This window comes from Mus musculus, chromosome 17 (assembly GCF_000001635.26).
Source record: "Mus musculus strain C57BL/6J chromosome 17, GRCm38.p6 C57BL/6J".
NCBI classification, from domain to species: domain Eukaryota; kingdom Metazoa; phylum Chordata; class Mammalia; order Rodentia; family Muridae; genus Mus; species Mus musculus.
Window position 1 is genome coordinate 55,505,487 of NC_000083.6, and position 21,369 is coordinate 55,526,855.

The following is a 21,369-nucleotide window of genomic DNA, read 5'->3' on the forward strand; positions in this document are numbered from 1 at the left end:
TGAGTCCTGAGAGTCTCTCACCTCCCAAGTCTCTGGTGCATTCCGGAGGTTCACCCCAACCTCCTATCTCCCGAGGATTCCTGTACCCATTCTTTCTTCTGGCCCTCAGGGTTTCAGTCCTTTTCCCTCACCCAATACCAGATCAGGTTCCCTTCTCCACCCCCATCCCCACTAACCACCCCCCGTCCATCCCTCCCTCCCTTCACACTTGTGATTGCTTTCTTCTCCCTCCCAAGTGAGACTGAGGCATCCTAGCTTGGACACTTCAGCTTGTTGACCTTTTTGAATTCCGTGGACTGAATCTTGTGTATTCTGTACTTTTTTGGCTAATATCCACTAATTAGTGAGTACATACCGCGCATGTCCTTTTGAGTCTGAGTTATCTCACTCAGCATGATATTTTCTAGTTCCATCATTTGCCTGCAAAACTCAGGTTGTCCTCATTCTTAATAGCTGAGTAGTATTCCACTGTGTAAATAAATCACATTTTCTGTATCCATTCTTCTGACATCTGGGTTGTTTCCAACTTCTGGCTATCACAAATAAGGCTGCTATGAACACAGTGAAACATGTGCCCCTGTAGCATGGTGGGGCATCTTTTGGATATATTCCCAAGAGTGGTATATCTGAGGAACCTTCAGATTGATTTTCAGAGTGGTTATACCAGCTTACAATCCCACCAGCAGTGGAGGAGTGTTCCTCTTTCTCCACATCCTCACCAACGTGTGTTGTCACCTGTGGTTTTGATTTTAGCTATTCTTTTTTTTTTAATATTTTTTATTACGTATTTTCCTCAATTACATTTCCAATGCTATCCCAAAAGTCCCCCATATCCTCCCCCCCCCACTCCCCTACCCACCCATTCCCACTTTTTGGCCCTGGCATATAAGTGGATATTAGCCCAGAAACTTAGTATACCCGAGATATAAGATACAATTTGCAAAACACATGAAACTGAAGAAGAAAGAAAGACCAAAGTATGGACACTTTGCCCCTTCTTAGAATTGGAAACAATCAGTTACAGAGATAAAGTTTGGAGCTGTAAAGAAAGGATGGACCATCTAAAGACTGCCATATCCAAGGATCCATCCCATAATCAGCTTCCAAACGCTGACACCATTGCATACACTAGCAAGATTTTGCTGAAAGGATCCAGATATAGCTGTCTCTTGTGAGACAATGCCGGGGCCTAGCAAACACAGAAGTGGATGCTCACAGTCAGCTATTGGATGGATCACAGGGCCCCCAATAGAGGAGCTATAGAAGGTAACCAAGGAGCTAAAGGGATCTGCAACCCTATAGGTGGAACAACAATATGAACTAACCAGTACCCCCTGGAGCTCGTGTCTCTAGCTGCATATGTATCAGAAGATGGCCTAGTCGGCCATCACTGGAAAGAGAGGCCCATTGGACTTGCAAACTTTATATGCCCCAGTACAGGGGAACGCCAGGGCCAAAAAGTGGGAGTGGGTGGGTAGGGGAGTTGGGGGGGGGAGTGTATTGGGGACTTTTTGGATAGCATTGGAAATGTAAATGAGGAAAACACCTAATTAAAAAAAATTCCACAGTTGCGAAATGTCAGGTTAGTTTTACGCCCCAGTTTTTTATTGAGTTGTTTTGTTTCTTGTTGGTTTGTTTATGTTTTTGTTTGCTTGTTCTGGTGATAAGCTTCTTGAGTTCTTTATATATTTTGGATATTAGCCCTTTATCAGATGTGGGGTTAGTGAAGATTTTTCCCCAATCTGTAGGTTGCCAGTTTGTCTTATTGAGTATGTCCTTTGCCTTACAGAAGCTTTTCAGTTTCATGAGGTCCCATTTACCAATTCTTAATCTTAGAGCATGAGCCATTGGCGTTCTGTTTAGGAAATTTCCCCTTGCCAATAAGTTCAAGGCTCTTCTCCACTTTCTCTTCTATTAGATTCTGTGTATCTGGTTTTATGTTAAGGTCCTTGATCCACTTGAACTTGAGCTTTGTGCAAGGTGACAAATATGGCTCTATTTTCATTTTTCTACATAACAGACAGTCAGTTAGACCAGCACCATTCATTGAAGATGCTTTTTGTTTGCCATTGTATATTTTTGGCGTCTTTGTCAAAGATCAAGTATCCGTAAGTAAGTGGTTTTATTTCTGGGCTTTCAGGTCTATTCCATTGATCAACGTGTCTCTCTGTGCGAGTACCATGCAGTTTTTAACACTATTGCTCTGTAGTAAACATTGAGGTCAGGGATGGTGATTCCCCCAGCTGTTGTTATATTGTTAGGATTTTTTTCCCTATTTTGGGTTTTTGCCTTTCCAGGCGTATATGAAACTTGCTCTTTCCATGTCTTTGAAGAATTGTGTTGGGATTTTGATGAGGATTGCATTGACTCTGTAGATTGACTTTCATAGGATGGCCATTTTTACCATGTTATTTCTACCAATCCGTGAGTGTGGAGATCTCTCCATTTTCTGAGATCTTCGATTTCTTTCTTGAGAGACTTATTGTCATACAGATTTTTCACTTGTTTGGTTAGAGATAATTTATACCCCAAGAAAATTTATAATATTTGTAGCTATTGTGAAGGGAGTTGTTTCCCTAATTTCTTTCACAGCCTGTTTATCAGTTGTATAAAGGAAGGCTACTGATTTATTGAGTTAATTTTATATCCAGCCACTTTGCTGAAGTTGTTTATCAGCTGGAGAAGTTCTCTGGTAGAATATTTGGGGTCACTTATGTATATCATATTCTCTGCAAATAGTCACACCCTTATTTCTTCTTTACCAACTTGTATCCCCTTGATCTCTTTCGGTTGTCTTATTGTTCTAGCTAGCACTTCGAGTACTATATTGAATAGATATGGGGAGAGTGGGCATTCTTGTCTTGTCCCCAAATTCAATGGATTGCTTCAATTATGTCTCCATTTTATTTGATATTGACTGTTGGTTTAATTAAATTGCTTTTATTATGTCTAGATATGGGCCTTGAACTCCTGATCTCTCCAATACTTTTAACAGGAAGGGGTGTTCTATTTTGTCAAAGGCTTTTTTGGCGTCTAAGGAGATGATCATTTTTTTTTTCTTTGAGTTTGTTTATATGGTAGATTACATCAATGAGTTTTCATATATTAAACTAACCTTGCATCTCTGGGATGAAGCCTACTTGATCGTGGTGAATGATGGTCTTGATGTGTTCTTGGATTTGGTTTGCAAGAATTTTATTGAGTATTTCTGCATCTATATTCATAAGTGAGATTAGTCTACAGTTCTCTTTTTTGGTTGGGTCCTGGTGTAGTTTAGGTATCCGAGTAATTATGGCTTCATAGAATGAGTTATGTAGTGTTCCTTTTGTTTCTATTTTATGGAATAGTTTGAGAGGAAAATTGGTATCAGGTCTTCTTCGAAAGTCTGGTAAAATTCTGCAATAAATCCATCTGCCCCTGGGCTTTTTTTGGTTGGGAGATTTTTAATGACTTCTTCTATTTCCTTATGGGACATGGGCCTATTTAGATAGTTTACCTGCTCTTGATTTAACTTTGGTATATGGTATCTGTCTAGAAAATCATCCATTTCATCTAGATTTTCCAGGTCTTTTTTTTTTTTTTAGTATAGGTTTTTGTAGTAGGATCTGATGATTTTTTTGAATTTCCTGTTTCTGTTGCTATGTCTCCCTTTTCATTTCTGATTTTGTTAATTTGTATACTGCCTCTGGGTCCTTCAGTTAGTTTGGCTAGAGCTTTATATATCTTGTTGATTCTCTCAAAGAACCAGCTTCTGGTTTTATTGATTCTTTGTATTGTTATCTTTGTTTCTATTTGGTTGATTTCAGCCCTGAGTTTGACTATTTCCTGCCTTCTGCTCCTCTTGGTTGAGTTTGCTTCTTTTTTGTTCTAGAGCTCTCATGTGTGCTGTTAAGTTGTCAGTGTAAGATCTCTCCAGTTTCTTTACCAAGGCACTTAGTGCTATGAAATTTCCTCTTAGCACTGCTTTTGTTGTGTCTCATTAGTTTGGGTATGATGTGTCAACATTTTCATTAAATTTCAGGAAGTCTTTAATTTCTTTCTTTATTTCTACCCTTACCAAGTTATCATTAAAGAGTTATTCAGTTTCCACTTGTGTGGGGGCTTTCTGTAGTTTTTGCTGTCCTTGAAGACCAACCTTAGGCCATGGTGATCTAATAGGATTCATGGTATTTCAATCTTCCTGTAGAGCTGTTTTACTATAGGGTTCTGTTTTAGAACCATCTGAAGAATAGTTTATATTCAGTTTCTAATAAACTTTGATATTCAGATTTTTGTGCCATTTGTTATGTGCCATAACAGTCTACTGTAACACAAGAGAGCAAAGTGGACATTATAAGTTACACATTGGAGCAAAGTCCCCCCAATATTCAGTTTTATCTTTGTGGGTCAGTTTTAGGCCTCCAGTAATAACTGAACAAGTGAATGGATACATGCAGTACTATACCTTTATATAGTCATTCACCATTAGCCACTCTTCATAATGGAAGCTGTAACACTGCAAATGTAAAGGATGTGTATCTCACCACAGTCGTTCCTGTAAGTCACCACTATTCTAGGACCAAAATGAATAAGTAAATAAATAAAAGCCAATAAAACAAAAAATTCTACCCTTACTTGGAATTACTTACTGTATTTTCATTTCCTTCCTTGTCAGGAATCCTCATCATGATGTCCATGTGTAAAGAGGTGCACGTGTATGAGTACATCCCATCTGTTCGACAGACAGAGCTTTGCCACTACCATGAGCTGTACTACGACGCAGCCTGCACCTTGGGGGCCTACCACCCACTGCTCTATGAAAAGCTACTGGTGCAGCGCCTTAACACTGGCACCCAGGCAGACTTGCATCACAAGGGCAAGGTAGTCTTGCCAGGCTTCCAGACCCTTCGGTGTCCAGTAACCAGCCCCAACAATACACACTCTTAAAATGGAACTCTTGGGAACTGATGTGCAATAAGGTACTACTGTTGTCCTCAAAGTCACACACACACACACACACACACACACACACACACACAAAATACTTGAAGATAGATTTAGACAATGTATTGTCTTTAACTGTAACTTAGTGCCCATGAGAATTCTTTCTAGTCTAAGCCATTGGGTAACTATTACTGCTATGAATATAGAAATGAAACTTTAAAACCACACAAGAAAGAAGCCAAAATAAGATGTATAGAAAACAGATTTTTACTCATGGGCATGATACCTCTAAACATGTTAACCTCTACAGCAGGGATACTTTTTATCACAGTTGGTTCCAGCCACAAGTTGGGATGATACTACTGATGATACAGTTTCCATCTAGAAATATCCAAGTTGAGGTCCTGTAACTAGCAGTCACGTATACCTCCATTTCTCATTATGCGTCCTAGAATCTGTGATGAATGTCTGATTTCTCACTCAGATGTGTTTGACGTTTCTTCACATATACTGTCAGGCACAGGATTTTCAACAACAGCTTCGCAGTTTTGCTTCCCAGTGTTCTCTGAATGTTACAGCTGAGAACCAAGCTACACTTACAAAAGTACAAACCATCCCTACCACACAATCTAAGAAGTCAAACGAAACATCTGCCAACAGTGAAGAACAGCACCTTTGTCTGCCTGCAGCATACTCTACCTAGCCAACAACATGTAGCACACACAGGTGGTACAGGTGGTGTATGCAGGGTTATGACTGGTCAGGTGTCCCTAACCTGGCTTTTCAACATTATATTCCTAGCTTTCCAATCACTCTGTAGCTCTCAGATAGCCAGTGACTTACTGGGCAGTAGCATCCTTGCAGGTCAGCCCGGGGACACCCTTGTTCCTTTCAAGCTATAAAGAATAGCTTGGAAGCATGCACTCTGAGCTGCGTGGGATGCACACTTCCCTGTCACTTCTATTGGAAGCTCTTGTAGGCTTTTCTCAACTATCACAAACTTGATCTCCTTGCTCTGAATGTTGTTCAGTTTTAAGCATAAACAGCTAGAAATCCACCTTTGTTTTTGCAGGCATGTTTTATGTTAAGAATGTGATGGAACCACAAAATTGTTTTTTAACAATTAAGTTAAAACTTTTTGAAAATGACGATATCAGTTTAATTAAATGTACCAGCCTACCCCTTGCAAAATGTGTGGCTTTCAAAGTATTGTGGGGGAAAAAAATGTTTCACTATGTTTGTTCTGGAATGCTCTACTGATTACTTCCTGAGGAAGCAAGGTTTTCAGAGACCACCAGTTTTTGTTTGGGTATTGCCCCCTGCAGAGCTCAAGCAGGACTGCAGATGTCCTCAGTGGCTTGCTACAGCAGTGAAGTGAGAGAACTTGAGCTTTCAGTTATGAGATAATCTGCTGGCATCCCATTCTGAGTGACAGAGTATCATCTTCTGCTTAGCCTGGTCCAACCATGTAATCTCATGAGAGTTCAACCTTGTCACCATGCTGACATGTCTAATCATCTCGGTAACTCTAGAGGAGGCATTGTTCATGTTGTATGAATTTTCTCCAGTGGTCCTTGGAGCTTTCTAGATCTTCCAGCTTTTGCAATTTTAAATGATCATAACCAGTAAGTTTCTTTTTATAGCCTGGAATAGGATTCACTTAGAGGCATAATTAGTATCCATGACAATGCCCTTAGATGGCCTGAGAACTTGATTAAAGAATAACTTATTGAGGTCAGTGTAAATATTCAAATTCGAAAGCTCCACAAAACACATCAAAGGTTGTTAAATATCATTCTGTTTTTGCACATGTATTTTTAAAAGGTTTCTCTCAGTTTTACACGGGGTTACAAGGAATCTGAAGAGCATAAAGGAAATGTAATTAATTTTTTGAATTTATTATGGCCCTAAAGACTTGTGGGAATCAGTCTGTTAAATATTCAGAAAATATGGCACACATATGAATATGCTATTGGCTAGTCACTCTTGTATTTCAAAGTTTAAATAGCTTAGCAGATGCTCACACAATGATTGCTAATATGGTGGCTGCTTCTTGTATTAACAAAATGTGTCCCAACAGGCAATATTTTGCCAGATAGTGATTAAATACTTCCACCCCACATTTACTATCCTTAAGTGACCCAACAGTACCTGTGAAACAGCAACACTAACTATCCTCCCACCTCATTTTTTCCTGGATCTGACTCTAGCTCTTCCAGAACCTTCTGACCTCTTCTGTGAAAGGACTCTGGTTAGATCCTCATGGTGGCACCAAAAGCCACCCGGTGCTGTTTGTTCCCTGAAGACTAACAGATGTCATAGTCCTTTGTGTTTTGAGAAAAATATCTCTATTTCTTATTGTTATTATTGTTGTTCCTATTACAAAGATACTAGTGTTGTCCAAAAATGATAATTCAGTCACTCCAAGATTCTCTCGAATATGTGTCTCTAGCTGCTCACATGAGGCAAGTGGTAGTGTATAATGAACATGCTAACTACAGACAACTCAGTGCAATAATAGGGCCATGTGGTTGACTATGCCTGCCACATTATCTGTTGCAAATTCTGGAAAGACAGTGGTAATCAAACACAAGTTACTTGTAAGCATATAAGATGTGATTTAATGGACAAATTTGGGGCTTGAGTACATCTGAATTGCTGTGTTTACCTGGTCTCTGAGCTCAAGGTGTTTTGATTTAGAAATGGCACTTTGCATGTGTCTTGACCTCTTGGTCCCTTAGTCACTCAACATGGACTTTTCAGTAGTCCTCTGTCATTGGAGCTATAATATCTGAGCAAAAGTAGTGCTGCAGTGGTCATTAGTACTTTTTTTAGACTCAAATGTCAAAGGGCCTGGCTTACTCTGTTATGTTTATGAACCAATACATCTGTTGGAACAGAGTTCAGCCTGTGTTGCCAGCTCACCATACTCATATAGTCTGGATTTATTGGGCACTGTTTGGGTGCGTCAAGTAGAATCAGTCTCCCACAAGTTATGACGTGATAAAAGACTTTGGTATACATAGGCAGCTTGATCAAGTTTCACCAGATTTTCTTAGAATACATGTAGAATAGTCTCCAGATCTGTCCCATCACACTGCCAATTTCTGTTTGACTTTCTGATAGTCAAATATTACCCCATGGCTACATGACTGATCAAGGCAGCTCTGTTTAGACATAATTAAGTTAGGTAAATCATGCCTGCATTCCAGCAAACTTTTTATATCAGGACATTTCCATTGTGAGATTTTTCCACATTTCTGTCTCTTGGTATGTTTAGATACTCAGTGAATGTGTAGCAGTTCTCTAGCAGCTCAAGAAAATAAAATGCAAATTCTTAGTTCTTGTTTCGTTAAATGAATGGAGCCTTCAATAAGAAAAGAAACAGCATATTCTTTACAAGGTTAGGGTAGTGACATTTAAGAATTCTTATTCTTAACATAAAAGTGTGCATGTAGATAGTTATATAATTGTATATATACTTATCTACACACATGGTTGATTTTATTGTCTTTTTCAGTCATCTTTATAATGAGAGCTTTACAACAAATTTTATTTTAGTTATGCAAACACTAATTTTTTTAAGAGAAGGAAGTAAATATTTTATGTCCTTCTGCGAAAAATAAGTCAGTCTTCTGCCCTCACTACAGACACACTCATATTCTACATATCTTGGCCATATTAACAAACAATAACCAAAATATTGAAAGGTACCATTCACAGAACCATTCCTCAAGTGTATTATTAGTCAGAAGCATGATATAGCTCTGAAAATTGAAGAGTTTGTTGATTATCCATGGCTTATATAAGATTAAAGGAAGAAACATTTGTTGGTTGTCGGGAAAATAGATTTCAACAAAACAAGTGCAACAGTAGCATTAAAATCTAAGTTTACAATACACCCCTGTTAGGCTCTAGATAAATATGTATAGAATCTTTCCACTGGAAACCAGTGAAGTTTTTTAAAGGCTTTGGGAATTTTTTTGTATGATAATTTTTAAAACAAAATGTGTTCTCTTCAAACTAATTAATGGCTTGAGGTTTTCCAAGAAGCGCATTTTAGACGTGTTTGTACACATTTTAACACTTGAATATTTTGTATTTTGTTTTTGTATATTTTTATGTGTACACAGTGTACAGACTTGTAAATAAAACATGTTTTCATTTATCTAGAAGTGTCTCTGCTTTAATCTGGAAACACTGAACATGTAAATAAATGTGCAGCCATACAACCCTGCTGAAGGCAATTCAGGCACTGTAGTACACTGGGCCTGGAAAAGGAGGAGAAACATGGTTGAACACAGGCATTACCAGGGATTGAGTTTAGTCAGAAAGCAGAGGCAGCTTATGTTCAGATCATATTTTCTTCCTGGTTAATTGTCATATGGAGAAAAATGGCACGGGTGAAAATCAAGTAGAAAGTACACAATTTTGGCTATATCTAAATATTGCCTCTAGACCCAAATATTGTGTTGTGATTAATTTTACTACTCTTCTTACCTACCAGGCGTTAAGTCACACCTACTGTAATGTCAAACCAGCATAGGTCTTCACACCTACCATGGAAAGGAAAAAAATATCAACTAATTAGGTCCTGAAAAGTCATTCTGGGTCATTTGTAGATTTCTGACTACAATGTGAAGGAATTCTCAGATGAGAGCAGGTGTACGGGTTGGATGTGAAGGCAGATGTGGATGGTCTGGGGAGCTTGGGAAGCACGGGTCTGTCGCGATGACTTGAAGAAGATTACTCTCTTTGCACCATTGGTCATTTCTAATTTGAGAATCACAAAATGGCAGTTTACTCCAAGATACTTAAAACTGGTGTTCTATGCTGTGAAGAGTAGGGTCGGGGTAGAAGGTTGCTGGTACATGCCCAGAGCGCATGCTGAGGTCTGTGATACCAGCCTTTCAAGGCAGCCCCTCCCTGGGCAGCTGCCAAAACTCTTGATAGTCCCACTGCCCAGCAAACCAAAGATATGTTTTTACAGAGACTCTACTAACTCTGCACAATGACATTTCAATCAATTCAAAGACTATATATTCAACTCTTTATACTACATAGTCGTTATGTAGTGGGTTGTACTTTTTAGGTTTCCATAAGTATGAAACTAGTAGTGTTCAGATAATGTGGAAACTAAGAACATATCCCCACCATTAAGCAAATATACTTTGTATATTAGGAGAAGCTGTGCTTTGAAATTTATGGATAGTCAGATTTTTCCAGAACTGAGTTTCCAGAGCTCTGGCATGGAACTGAACTATATATTTTTTTTCTTTTTTGAAAATTATTTTCTTTATTTACATTTCCTAGTTTCCCCTCTAAAAATCCCCTATTCCCTCCCCCCCCCCTTCCCCCTGCTCCTCAACTCACCCACTCCTGCTTCCTGGCCCTGGGCATTCCCCTATACTGGGGCATAGAACCTTCACCGGACCAAAGGCCTCTCCTCCCACTGATGACTGTAGTCGGCCATGCTACATATGCAGCTAGAGCCATGAGAAACCATGTGTTTTCTTTGATTGGTGGTTTAGTCCCAGGGAGCTCTGGGGGCAGCTTAGACAGTTTTACAAATCAGAAAAGTTAAGGTATAGCAGAAATCAATGATACCGGAAAATGCAGTACCTTTTTTCTTCACTAAATTCATTACCATCCCAAAGATAGAGGAAAACACAATAACCAAATGGTTAAAATAACCCATTTTGCAATTGAATATTAAAAGGATCATTGTGAAGAGATTATAAAGCCTGTAAGGGAAAGGCATGGGATTTCAGAAGAACCTGGAGATAGATATTATTCTGATAAAGTCCACAGCATATCTGGAGTCAGTATAGGGAGAAAGTTGTGATTGATGCAGTGGTTGAGATACACTATCAAGCAGACCTGCCACTGACAGAGGTCCTGCAAGGATCATACTTGCTATGCTTTCAACAATAAATCCATATATAGACCCAGATGTTCACATAGCCCTGGTGATAAAACAACAGCCCTAGAGACCTAGAGAGCAATGAGGCCAGCCTCCTGACCATGGGACTTACCTGATAACCAAAGCTGACCCATAGTTGTTTACACTTGACCCTACATATTGGCTAATCAGAACTATAAAGTATGAATGCATGAGAAAATTTGGACTGGAACTGTCAGCAGTGTGTGTGTGTGTGTGTGTGTGTGTGTGTGTGTGTGTGTGTGTGTGTGCATGTGGAGCACCCCATTCCCTTTGATGAGCCAGTTATTGTCTGAGCTTTGAGTCTGTGTTCTAATAAAGAAGGTTTACCTATGCTTTTCTTGGTCCAGACCATTCTTCACTGTTTTCTGGACCCAAGAATCAGGCTATAATAAGCACTTTAAAATGACTCCAAGAAGTTGGTTATCCTTATTCATATTCTTCTAAATTACACTGATGTCATCTTTTGGATCTACTTTCCAAGACAAGGCAAAAGTTACCTTGTTTTCCAACAAAAGAGTACTATACTCCAAAATTACTTTAGCAACATTTACGTGGAGCTTGGAGATTAACATGGTCCCCGCACAAAGATAGCATTCAAATTATAGTAGGAGTCCATTTTCTGTAGCAAATGATGTTAAGTGGCATAAGACAGGCACACACAACAGGCACAGAAATAGATGCCAATTGCTTCTTTTACATTTGGAAGCAAAAATAGCTGATCTAGGTAGAGAGAGATGAGTAGGTAAAAAAGGCTGGAAAGGGGTAAGGCAAGAGCTACCACAATACAAGTAGATAGAATAAGATTGTATGTGCTATGCCCTCACTATAAAGAGACTAGAGCTCACAACTTACTGTAGTTGCTTGAAAGATACCAACATATAGACAAAATACATAGAGAATGAAAGAGATGAAAGTAGGAAGTACACTAATCTGGTAATGCAAAGGCTCATTTTACCTGCTGCACACATTAGTCCAGAGGCAGGCAGTGAAGAGAAAGAACTTTACAGGATGATCCACTAACTGATCAGAAGGCAGAAATCATCACAAAGGACCATCATTCTATAACCTAATTCAGAGACTGCCGACTGGTGGCTTCTCCCACGTGGGGTGTTCACCCAGATGACATAGCTAATTAATAATGATGATTGATGATGATGATAATAATAATTCCTCTCATATATTACTTCTGGACTTCAGTTTCTTACCCCTCTGACCCGCTCCCTCTCACCTCCTTTTCCTCCCAGATCCACTCATGCCTCTGCCTCCTGTCAGAAAAGAGCACACTTCACAGGGACCTCAACCAAACAACCAACAATAAGACAAGGCATATAGCATCACTTCAAGGCTGAACATAGTGACCTAGTAGGAGGAAAAGGGTTTCAAAAAAAGCAGGCAAAAATAAAAGTCAGAGACAGCCCCAGCTTCCACCTTTAGGAATTCCACAAGAACACCAAGCTACTCAGCCATGACATACAGAGAAGACCAAGATCAGACCCCTGTAGGCATTCTGATCTCTTTAAGCCCCCATGAATTCCAGTCAGTTGATTCTGTGGGCTTTGTTCTCATGGTATCCCTGACCCTTTTGATTCCTAAAATCTGCTCTCATTAATTGCTGAGTGAAGTCTCTGGTTTCTCTAAGTGAAGGTTGTTCTAGGCTCCAGTCCTAGAATACCCTGAAGTCAGGACAAACCGTAGTTCGAAGGTTTGATAAATTAGTCTTAATTGCCTAGTTATCAAAATGGTTTTCTGTCCTTCAAATCTCAGGAAAGAAATTATGATTGTTTCTGAGAAATATCACAATGTCTCGAGGCTTTTCTTCTCAGGATGCAATTCCTGAGACAGTACACCATCAGCAGGCTATAGGGAGTAGCTAGCCTGAGAGCAAGGACAAGCAGGTAAATTAAACACAGAGTCAGGAAGGTTAGGAGAGAGATGTTCCTTTTATTTGGGGTAAATGCAGGGTTCCTACTTACTCTCAAAGAGAGATTTCTTTAAAGATGATTTTGTTATATATTAATTGCTATATTTATATTGGTATAAATATAGTGTATTCTATTTAATCTCTTCCGCTCTCATCTTTTCCCTAAACTTGTCATCTCCTCTTTCCTTCAATTCACTTTCTGAATTCATGCCCTTTGAAAAATAAAAGAATTCTTGGGACCTACTGATTTTTTTTTCCCCAGAACTGTCTGTGTGGCCATGTTTTGAATGTTTTTTATGCCTTACTTTATTTTGATGGATACACAAAGGATGCTTGTCCTGAGCTACCGAGCACCCTGTCAAAATGTACCAATATGAAATACCCATAAAAATATAGGGAAATACATTTAGAAAACTAGCAATGTCAGTATAACTCATTAGTCAGATGTTTGCCTAGCATGTATACAACCATAGACTTGTTACCAGCATAACAAAAAGAAATGACAAATGGATTAACAAAAACATCAAAAATTGCCATATTTGTTAGGGAACTAGGTAGAGCTGTTAGTCGGATTCAGGGTCCTTGGCATGAACACCCACCCCTCATAATCAGCGGCCTATAAAAACCTAAAACTGAAACAGCAGGATTCTGGTTACTGTTAAAATTAATAATATCTAAGTTATGTCTGATCTGGATGGAGATGTAACATACTGAACTGCCCAGAAAGTCACTAGTTGATAGTTAGTTAAACCTTACAAACTTCTAATTATCTAGAGGCTTTCTGTAAATTACATAGATATAGCATTTTCTCCTACAGGAATCAATCCATAGCCAGTAAACTTGCTCGGCATCTGTTGCCAGGCCATATGATCAGAGTTCAGTACCTGGGACTCTGCATAATGTGAAGAGAGAACTGATTCCTGTAACTTGTCCTCTGACCTCCACATTTACATGTGGCATGCACCCCATCACACACACACACACACACACACACACACACACACAGAGAGAGAGAGAGAGAGAGAGAGAGAGAGAGAGAGAGAGAGAGAGAGAGAGAGAGTAATTTTAAAATATTTCAAAAGGAATCAGTCCAAATGGGCCTGTCTAAAATGCTTATTAGAAGACTTAAAATGAAATCTTCCCAGTGGAACAAAGACCAACAAAAAGGCTGAAAATCAGTACTGGGAATAGTCTACTTAGCCAATAGTGTCACAGAAATTGAACAGCCATTTACAGAAGAAAGAAGCTAGCCTCCTATTTCTCAACATACATAAAGATGGATTTCAAGAGTGATGTGAGAAGTGAAAATCTAAATTGGTTAGGATAAAGTACAGGGAAAAATATGTAAAAATATTAGATAGAGTACAAAAGGCAGAAGCAAAATCAGATAGGACAATATCTAAATAAAATCCTTATGCATGCAGAAGAATCAGTGAGGAAGCCACTACAAGGTAGGAGGGAGTGCTTGGTGACTAGATCTCCCATGTGGTATGTATCCAGAATATAAGAGCAATTCCAATGACCCAAATGGCCAGCAAGGAAAGCAAAAATAGTTAAGACTTTTAAAATTGGTAATAGACATAATAGGTATTTCTGGGAAAAAAAGATATTCTAGTGACCAATATGTGTGTGTAAATCAGCCAAACACTGTTAGAGTGAGACAGTGCATATCCAAAGCACAGTGAGATGAGATTTTGTCAGCGTGCAATGGCTAGTATGAAAAAAATCACTACTGGCAAGTGTGAGACAAATATAGAGCCTTGTACACTATTGCTGGGAAGGCAAATTAATGTATCCATTATGGAAAACAATATGTGACTTTGTAAAATAATTATACACAGAATGACCAGATGGTTAGATTTATATACAAGAGGCCTAAAACCGGTATCTCAAAGAGACCCTGCACACTCTGATGCTTTCCATACCACTAACTATTCACAACAGCCAGGGAATAACAAATCTACAGAAATATGGATGAAGATAATATAAGATCTATACTATATGTCAGTATACACATAAACATATTGATGCATTGTAATTACCATTCAACCACTAAAAGCTCTGTCATGTGGAACAATATGGCTAAAATCATAAATGTGATGATTTGAATTTACTTGGCCCAGGGAGTGGCATTACTAAAAGGTATGGTAATATTCAAGTAGGTGTGGCCTTGTGGGAGAATGTGTGTCTTCGGGTTGGCTTCAGATCAAGATGTAGAACTCTTGGCTTCTCCAGCACCAAGTCTGCCAGCATGATGCCATGCTTCCCACCATGATGAAAATTGACTGAAACTCTGAAACTGTAAACCAGCCCCCAAATAAATGTTGTCTGTAATAAGACTTCTCCCAGTTATGGTGTCTTTTCACAGCAACGAAATCCTAACTAAGACAATAAGACATTATACTGATTGTTGTAGAACTGCCCCCCCCCCCGCCCAAGATTAAAACCTTCCATCTTGGAAGAAAACTTGTTAAGCCCAGGATGTTAAAAAGGATGTAAAACAACATGATTTACTAAGCCCATCCCTCCCTAAGCTTATATAATCTCCATCTCTGGTGAGGTGTGGGTTTAGTCCCATTCTTCAAGGGACTGCATTTGATTTCCAGGCTGCCAACGTATTCCTGGCCTAAAAGCATGAGACCATCCCAATACACTGCCCTCTGTATAAAGTAAAACTACTGGCAAGTATCTCCCTAAACAAAAATTGTATATCTTTGAAAATTAACTAATGATTTTCAATTAAAAAGAACTGCCCAATCTCAACAAGAACAGGACAGGACACTTGGTAGCATTTGTATTGCCTTGTCCCCTTCCTTACTCTCCAGTCTAATGATTTTCTTTAGCAATGACAGCTTCACACTGTAGGAGCTGCAAAACAAGAAGGCCAGACGCCACCAGAAGGGTCAGAGCAGCTAAGATGCTTCTAGAAAAACCCAGGAAGCTGTGTCTGTATTTCTTGCAGGTCACTGAGAAGTTCAGTCCTCTGTAGTTTCTACATCTTGACTCACCTCTTGGGAAGCAACCCCATCCATGGGGTGTTTGATCAAATCATGTAGCAGCAATAGTGAAACTCCAATCTATTCATAATGGCACCCCTTGGTTCAACAAGATGAAAATTGATAAAAATCCACTGGGAAATAAGATGTCCATAGTCATCTTGAAATTACTTGTGTGTACTACTGTGAATCTCACAGCCACATGTATGCTTTTGTGGAAGTCTCATATTGACCTGAATGCTGTAGACACAGCCCAACACACACATACACCCTCCTGCACACACATACTGTTTGTAATTTTATTTAACTCCTTATTTTAAAATGTTATTCTTTTTATGGTTCCTTAGCCCAAAATATTTTTCTAATAATTTTTGAGATTATAATGTAATTATGTCATTTTTCATATTCTCTTTCATCCCTCCTTAACCCTTACTATGCAGTGCTCCCTCTTGCTGTATCTCAAATTTATGGATTCTTTTTTTTAACTATATAAATATATTATGATTGTGTATTTAGACAGTACAGGTGAATTACTTAACATTGGGTAAAAACAGGTGAATATGAATTGTCCGTGGTCTTGTCTCTATTTTATTTTGATCTCTTCAGTGTAATATATCTAATTAATTAATAGTAAGGAACTCTAATATATGCTAGATGGTCATATCTTCAGGAACATTCAACTCATTAACATTTAAAATCAACTGAAGTTGTCCAGTGATGGTTTCTTTCCCAGGGTCTCTAAACATCTCGGGAATCCTTTTTTGTAAAATGAAAAAGAAACAAACAAAACTAAGAAACAAACAACAACAACAAAAACACCACAGGTCAGTATGTTCCCAAAACGTCTTCTTTCCCACCCCCCTTACGTTCTTACACCTACTTACAAGAGGTCTGTTGCTAAATGCTTCCAATGAAGGAGTTAAGAATATTTCAGTGATTCTTGTCAAAATCTGCACTAACACCTCAGGGAAAATATAACCTAAAACAAGTGGTGTGAGCAGCATGCTGGTATTTGCTTTGCAGTCTATTTGCGCTTCCCTACTCTATCAGAACTGTTTATTGCTTCAAAGTAAACTGTCATGGGGAAAAACAGGAGTGATGGGCTCTTTCTCACACGGTTGCTGCTTGTTTGGGAAATCTGTCTACTTGTTTCTCTTGGGCATCCTAACTACCAGGAGGCACAGAGACAATAGATTTAAAGTCACTAGGATGGCAGGTTTAAAGGCACTGGAACAGCAGATTTAAGCTGGTCTCATTCACACTTCTACCAGGTACTGCTACCTGCTGAATGGCTCCTCTCACTTCTCTGTGGGAGCTGCCTGAGCTTCTATAAGGTAGGAAGCTTCCTCATAAAGGATGACCGGACAGTGTTCTGAGCAGAAAAAAACTGAGCCCCACACCTCACACACATCTTACACATTCAAAGTGAGAGAGGGAGCAGTGGCACCTCACAGGTCGGTGAGGACAAAGTGATACTTGCACCAAGAAATAATGTAGCAACTGAACTGTTGACTTTTGGCCCTCACTTCTGCTGCTATGAGCTTGTAGCCATACCTAAAACACTGTGTTTTCCCATAAGATAGTCATAACAGAAAACCACTATTACTTTCAGTTTTCTAGTGCTATGGCACAGTGACACAAATAGAGATATTTATTTCCATGGCTGTGGAGGCTGAAAAGTTTGAGTGTAACATGCTAGTATTTGACAAGGCCTTCTAGAGGTATCAAAACATGAAAGAATGCAGTATTTAGTGAGTGAGCATGTCAGAGAAGAGTGGGGGGTCTATAAGAACTCACTTCTATAAGAGGCATATCACTCCTGTGGAAATGGTATCTATATCTTCAGGAGAGTGAAATGTGCATTCCATAGTCATCATTGAAAGGTTCCCCCATGAGTTAAACTGCTACATGAGTTTAGGGAAGGTAGTTCCAACTGTAGCATACTGCTGTGGAGCTGGGAAGCCATACTACTTAGGGAGCCCATCCAGAGCAAGAGTGAAGACATGAATGAGGTCTACATGTCTACTCCTCAAAATCTTGTCCTAAGACTGGCAGAGGCAGGACTGTTTATCCCCCTGCTCTGGGCCTGCATGTTCCAGCCCAAGTAAGCCTTACAACCCCCACCTCTGCCAACCTTGAAGAGTCATGTAGCCTAGTGGCCAAATTACAGGTTTAATTTCCTCTCTCCCTTTAAAGGCAAGTCAAGCAATAACCTCGAATTCCTCTTTATGCAAATGAAGCATCCCCAGCTTCTCAGCACAAGCTAATAACTTACATTCACCTCCCCCAAACTTCTACCACTCCCTAAGGTTTAGATAGCCCTAGCTACCACCAGTAAAGAGCATCTTTGGTGAAAACTTTCTCTGGAGATGGCTATTTCTCCTGTACACATGCTGATAAGATCCTGTGGAACTCAGCCACCCGGATAAGCTCCATTCTTTCCAGTCCAGCCCAGTGTGCAATACTGACTACATACATCAAGGCCAGAAGCAGAACTGACATAGGAAAGGCACAGAGAAGTCTCCAAAGAGCTTTCAGTCATCAGCACCTCTTGCTTGGTTCTTGGTGCCACAGAGGTGAAGCTTTTTGTCTTACTTCTCCAACATCCCAACTCAAGCAATGTGGCTTTCTGAAGGTAGCTGGGAGAGACTGGGTGAAACTATGATCAAATGTGTGATTGTAGGCAGCTTCTCAGCAAACCCCACAAGGTCTACTTGCTCCACTGCCCCAGCAGAGAGAGCTCATGAAACTTGGTTAGAGAATCCAAGAAACACAATGCTTATAGGCTTATGCTTGTGAATCTGTGCCAGCCTGGAGTTACTGCGGGTCAGTGTTCCCACTTTTACTCACCAGTTCTTGCAGTCTGTGGAAGCTCGGGCTCCTTACTCTAAAGGTCGTAAAGTAGCTGTTTCCCATTTGAATGCTGATGGATAAAATTTGAGCAATGTAATATTATTCCTCATAGAGAGTCACATTTTAAGGGAAATGAGATGCTAACCATGCATGGAATGCTCTGCAGAGCTGTAAATTCTTTTTTTTTTTTTTTTTTCTTCTCCTATCTTATTTATTTTTTTTTTGAATTTTTTTTCTTTCCATTTTTTATTAGGTATTTAGCTCATTTACATTTCCAATGCTATACCAAAAGTCCCCCATACCCACCCACCCCCACTCCCCTACCCACCCACTCCCCCTTTTTGGCCCTGGCGTTCCCCTGTTCTGGGGCATATAAAGTTTGTGTGTCCAATGGGCCTCTCTTTCCAGTGATGGCCGACTAGGCCATCTTTTGATACATATGCAGCTAGAGTCAAGAGCTCCGGGGTACTGGTTAGTTCATAATGTTGATCCACCTATAGGGTTGCAGATCCCTTTAGCTCCTTGGGTACTTTCTCTAGCTCCTCCATTGGGAGCCCTGTGATCCATCCATTAGCTGACTGTGGGCATCCACTTCTGTGTTTGCTAGGCCCCGGCATAGTCTCACAAGAGACAGCTACATCTGGGTCCTTTCGATAAAATCTTGCTAGTGTATGCAATCGTATCAGCGTTTGGATGCTGATTATGGGGTGGATCCCTGGATAAGGCAGTCTCTACATGGTCCACCCTTTAATCTCAGCTCCAAACTTTGTCTCTGTAACTCCTTCCAAGGGTGTTTTGTTCCCACTTCTAAGGAGGGGCATAGTGTCCACACTTCAGTCTTCATTTTTCTTGAGTTTCATGTGTTTAGGAAATTGTATCTTATATCTTGGGTATCCTAGGTTTTGGGCTAATATCCACTTATCAGTGAGTACATATTGTGTGAGTTCCTTTGTGAATGTGTTACCTCACTCAGGATGATGCCCTCCAGGTCCATCCATTTGGCTAGGAATTTCATAAATTCATTCTTTTTAATAGCTGAGTAGTACTCCATTGTGTAGATGTACCACATTTTCTGTATCCATTCCTCTGTTGAGGGGCATCTGGGTTCTTTCCAGCTTCTGGCTATTATAAATAAGGCTGCTATGAACATAGTGGAGCATGTGTCCTTCTTACCCGTTGGGGCATCTTCTGGATATATGCCCAGGAGAGGTATTGCTGGATCCTCCGGTAGTACTATGTCCAATTTTCTGAGGAACCGCCAGACAGATTTCCAGAGTGGTTGTACAAGCCTGCAATCCCACCAACAATGGAGGAGTGTTCCTCTTTCTCCACATCCTCGCCAGCATCTGCTGTCACCTGAATTTTTGATCTTAGACATTCTGACTGGTGTGAGGTGGAATCTCAGGGTTGTTTTGATTTGCATTTCCCTGATGATTAAGGATGTTGAACATTTTTTCAGGTGCTTCTCTGCCATTCGGTATTCCTCAGGTGAGAATTCTTTGTTCAGTTCTGAGCCCCATTTTTTAATGGGGTTGTTTGATTTTCTGAAGTCCACCTTCTTGAGTTCTTTATATATGTTGGATATTAGTCCCCTATCTGATTTAGGATAGGTAAAGATCCTTTCCCAATCTGTTGGTGGTCTCTTTGTCTTATTGACGGTGTCTTTTGCCTTGCAGAAACTTTGGAGTTTCATTAGTAGCCAACATCAAAGTAAATGGAGAGAAGCTGGAAGCAATCCCACTAAAATCAGGGACTAGACAAGGCTGCCCACTTTCTCCCTACCTTTTCAACATAGTACTTGAAGTATTAGCCAGAGCAATTCGACAACAAAAGGAGATCAAGGGGATACAAATTGGAAAGGAGGAAGTCAAAATATCACTTTTTGCAGATGATATGATAGTATATATAAGTGACCCTAAAAATTCCACCAGAGAACTCCTAAACCTGATAAACAGCTTCGGTGAAGTAGCTGGATATAAAATTAACTCAAACAAGTCAATGGCCTTTCTCTACACAAAGAATAAACAGGCTGAGAAAGAAATTAGGGAAACAACACCCTTCTCAATAGTCACAAATAATATAAAATATCTCGGCGTGACTCTAACTAAGGAAGTGAAAGATCTGTATGATAAAAACTTCAAGTCTCTGAAGAAAGAAATTAAAGAAGATCTCAGAAGATGGAAAGATCTCCCATGCTCATGGATTGGCAGGATCAATATTGTAAAAATGGCTATCTTGCCAAAAGCAATCTACAGATTCAATGCAATCCCCATCAAAATTCCAACACAATTCTTCAACGAATTAGAAGGAGCAATTTGCAAATTCATCTGGAATAACAAAAAACCTAGGATAGCAAAAACTCTTCTCAAGGATAAAAGAACCTCTGGTGGAATCACCATGCCGGACCTAAAGCTTTACTACAGAGCAATTGTGGTAAAAACTGCATGGTACTGGTATAGAGACAGACAAGTAGACCAATGGAATAGAATTGAAGACCCAGAAATGAACCCACACACCTATGGTCACTTGATCTTCGACAAGGGAGCTAAAACCATCCAGTGGAAGAAAGACAGCATTTTCAACAAATGGTGCTGGCACAACTGGTTGTTATCATGTAGAAGAATGCGAATCGATCCATACCTATCTCCTTGTACTAAGGTCAAATCTAAATGGATCAAAGAACTTCACATAAAACCAGAGACACTGAAACTTATAGAGGAGAAAGTGGGGAA

At 39.7% G+C, this 21,369-nt stretch overlaps 1 protein-coding gene across 6 annotated transcripts in view; it reads left to right on the forward strand.

Annotated features, from left to right (window-relative positions):
* St6gal2 (beta galactoside alpha 2,6 sialyltransferase 2) overlaps positions 1–9,095 on the forward strand; it is a 69,464-nt gene extending 60,369 nt beyond the window's left edge. For all 6 annotated transcript variants that reach the window (XM_006524267.3, XM_030249801.1, XM_006524268.3 and 3 more), the window contains one exon: positions 4,655–9,095. In XM_006524267.3, coding sequence (XP_006524330.1) covers positions 4,655–4,926 — 272 coding nt within the window. In that variant the 3' untranslated portion in view covers positions 4,927–9,095. The remainder of the gene's footprint in view (positions 1–4,654) is intronic.
* Positions 9,096–21,369: the final 12,274 nt, after the last annotated feature.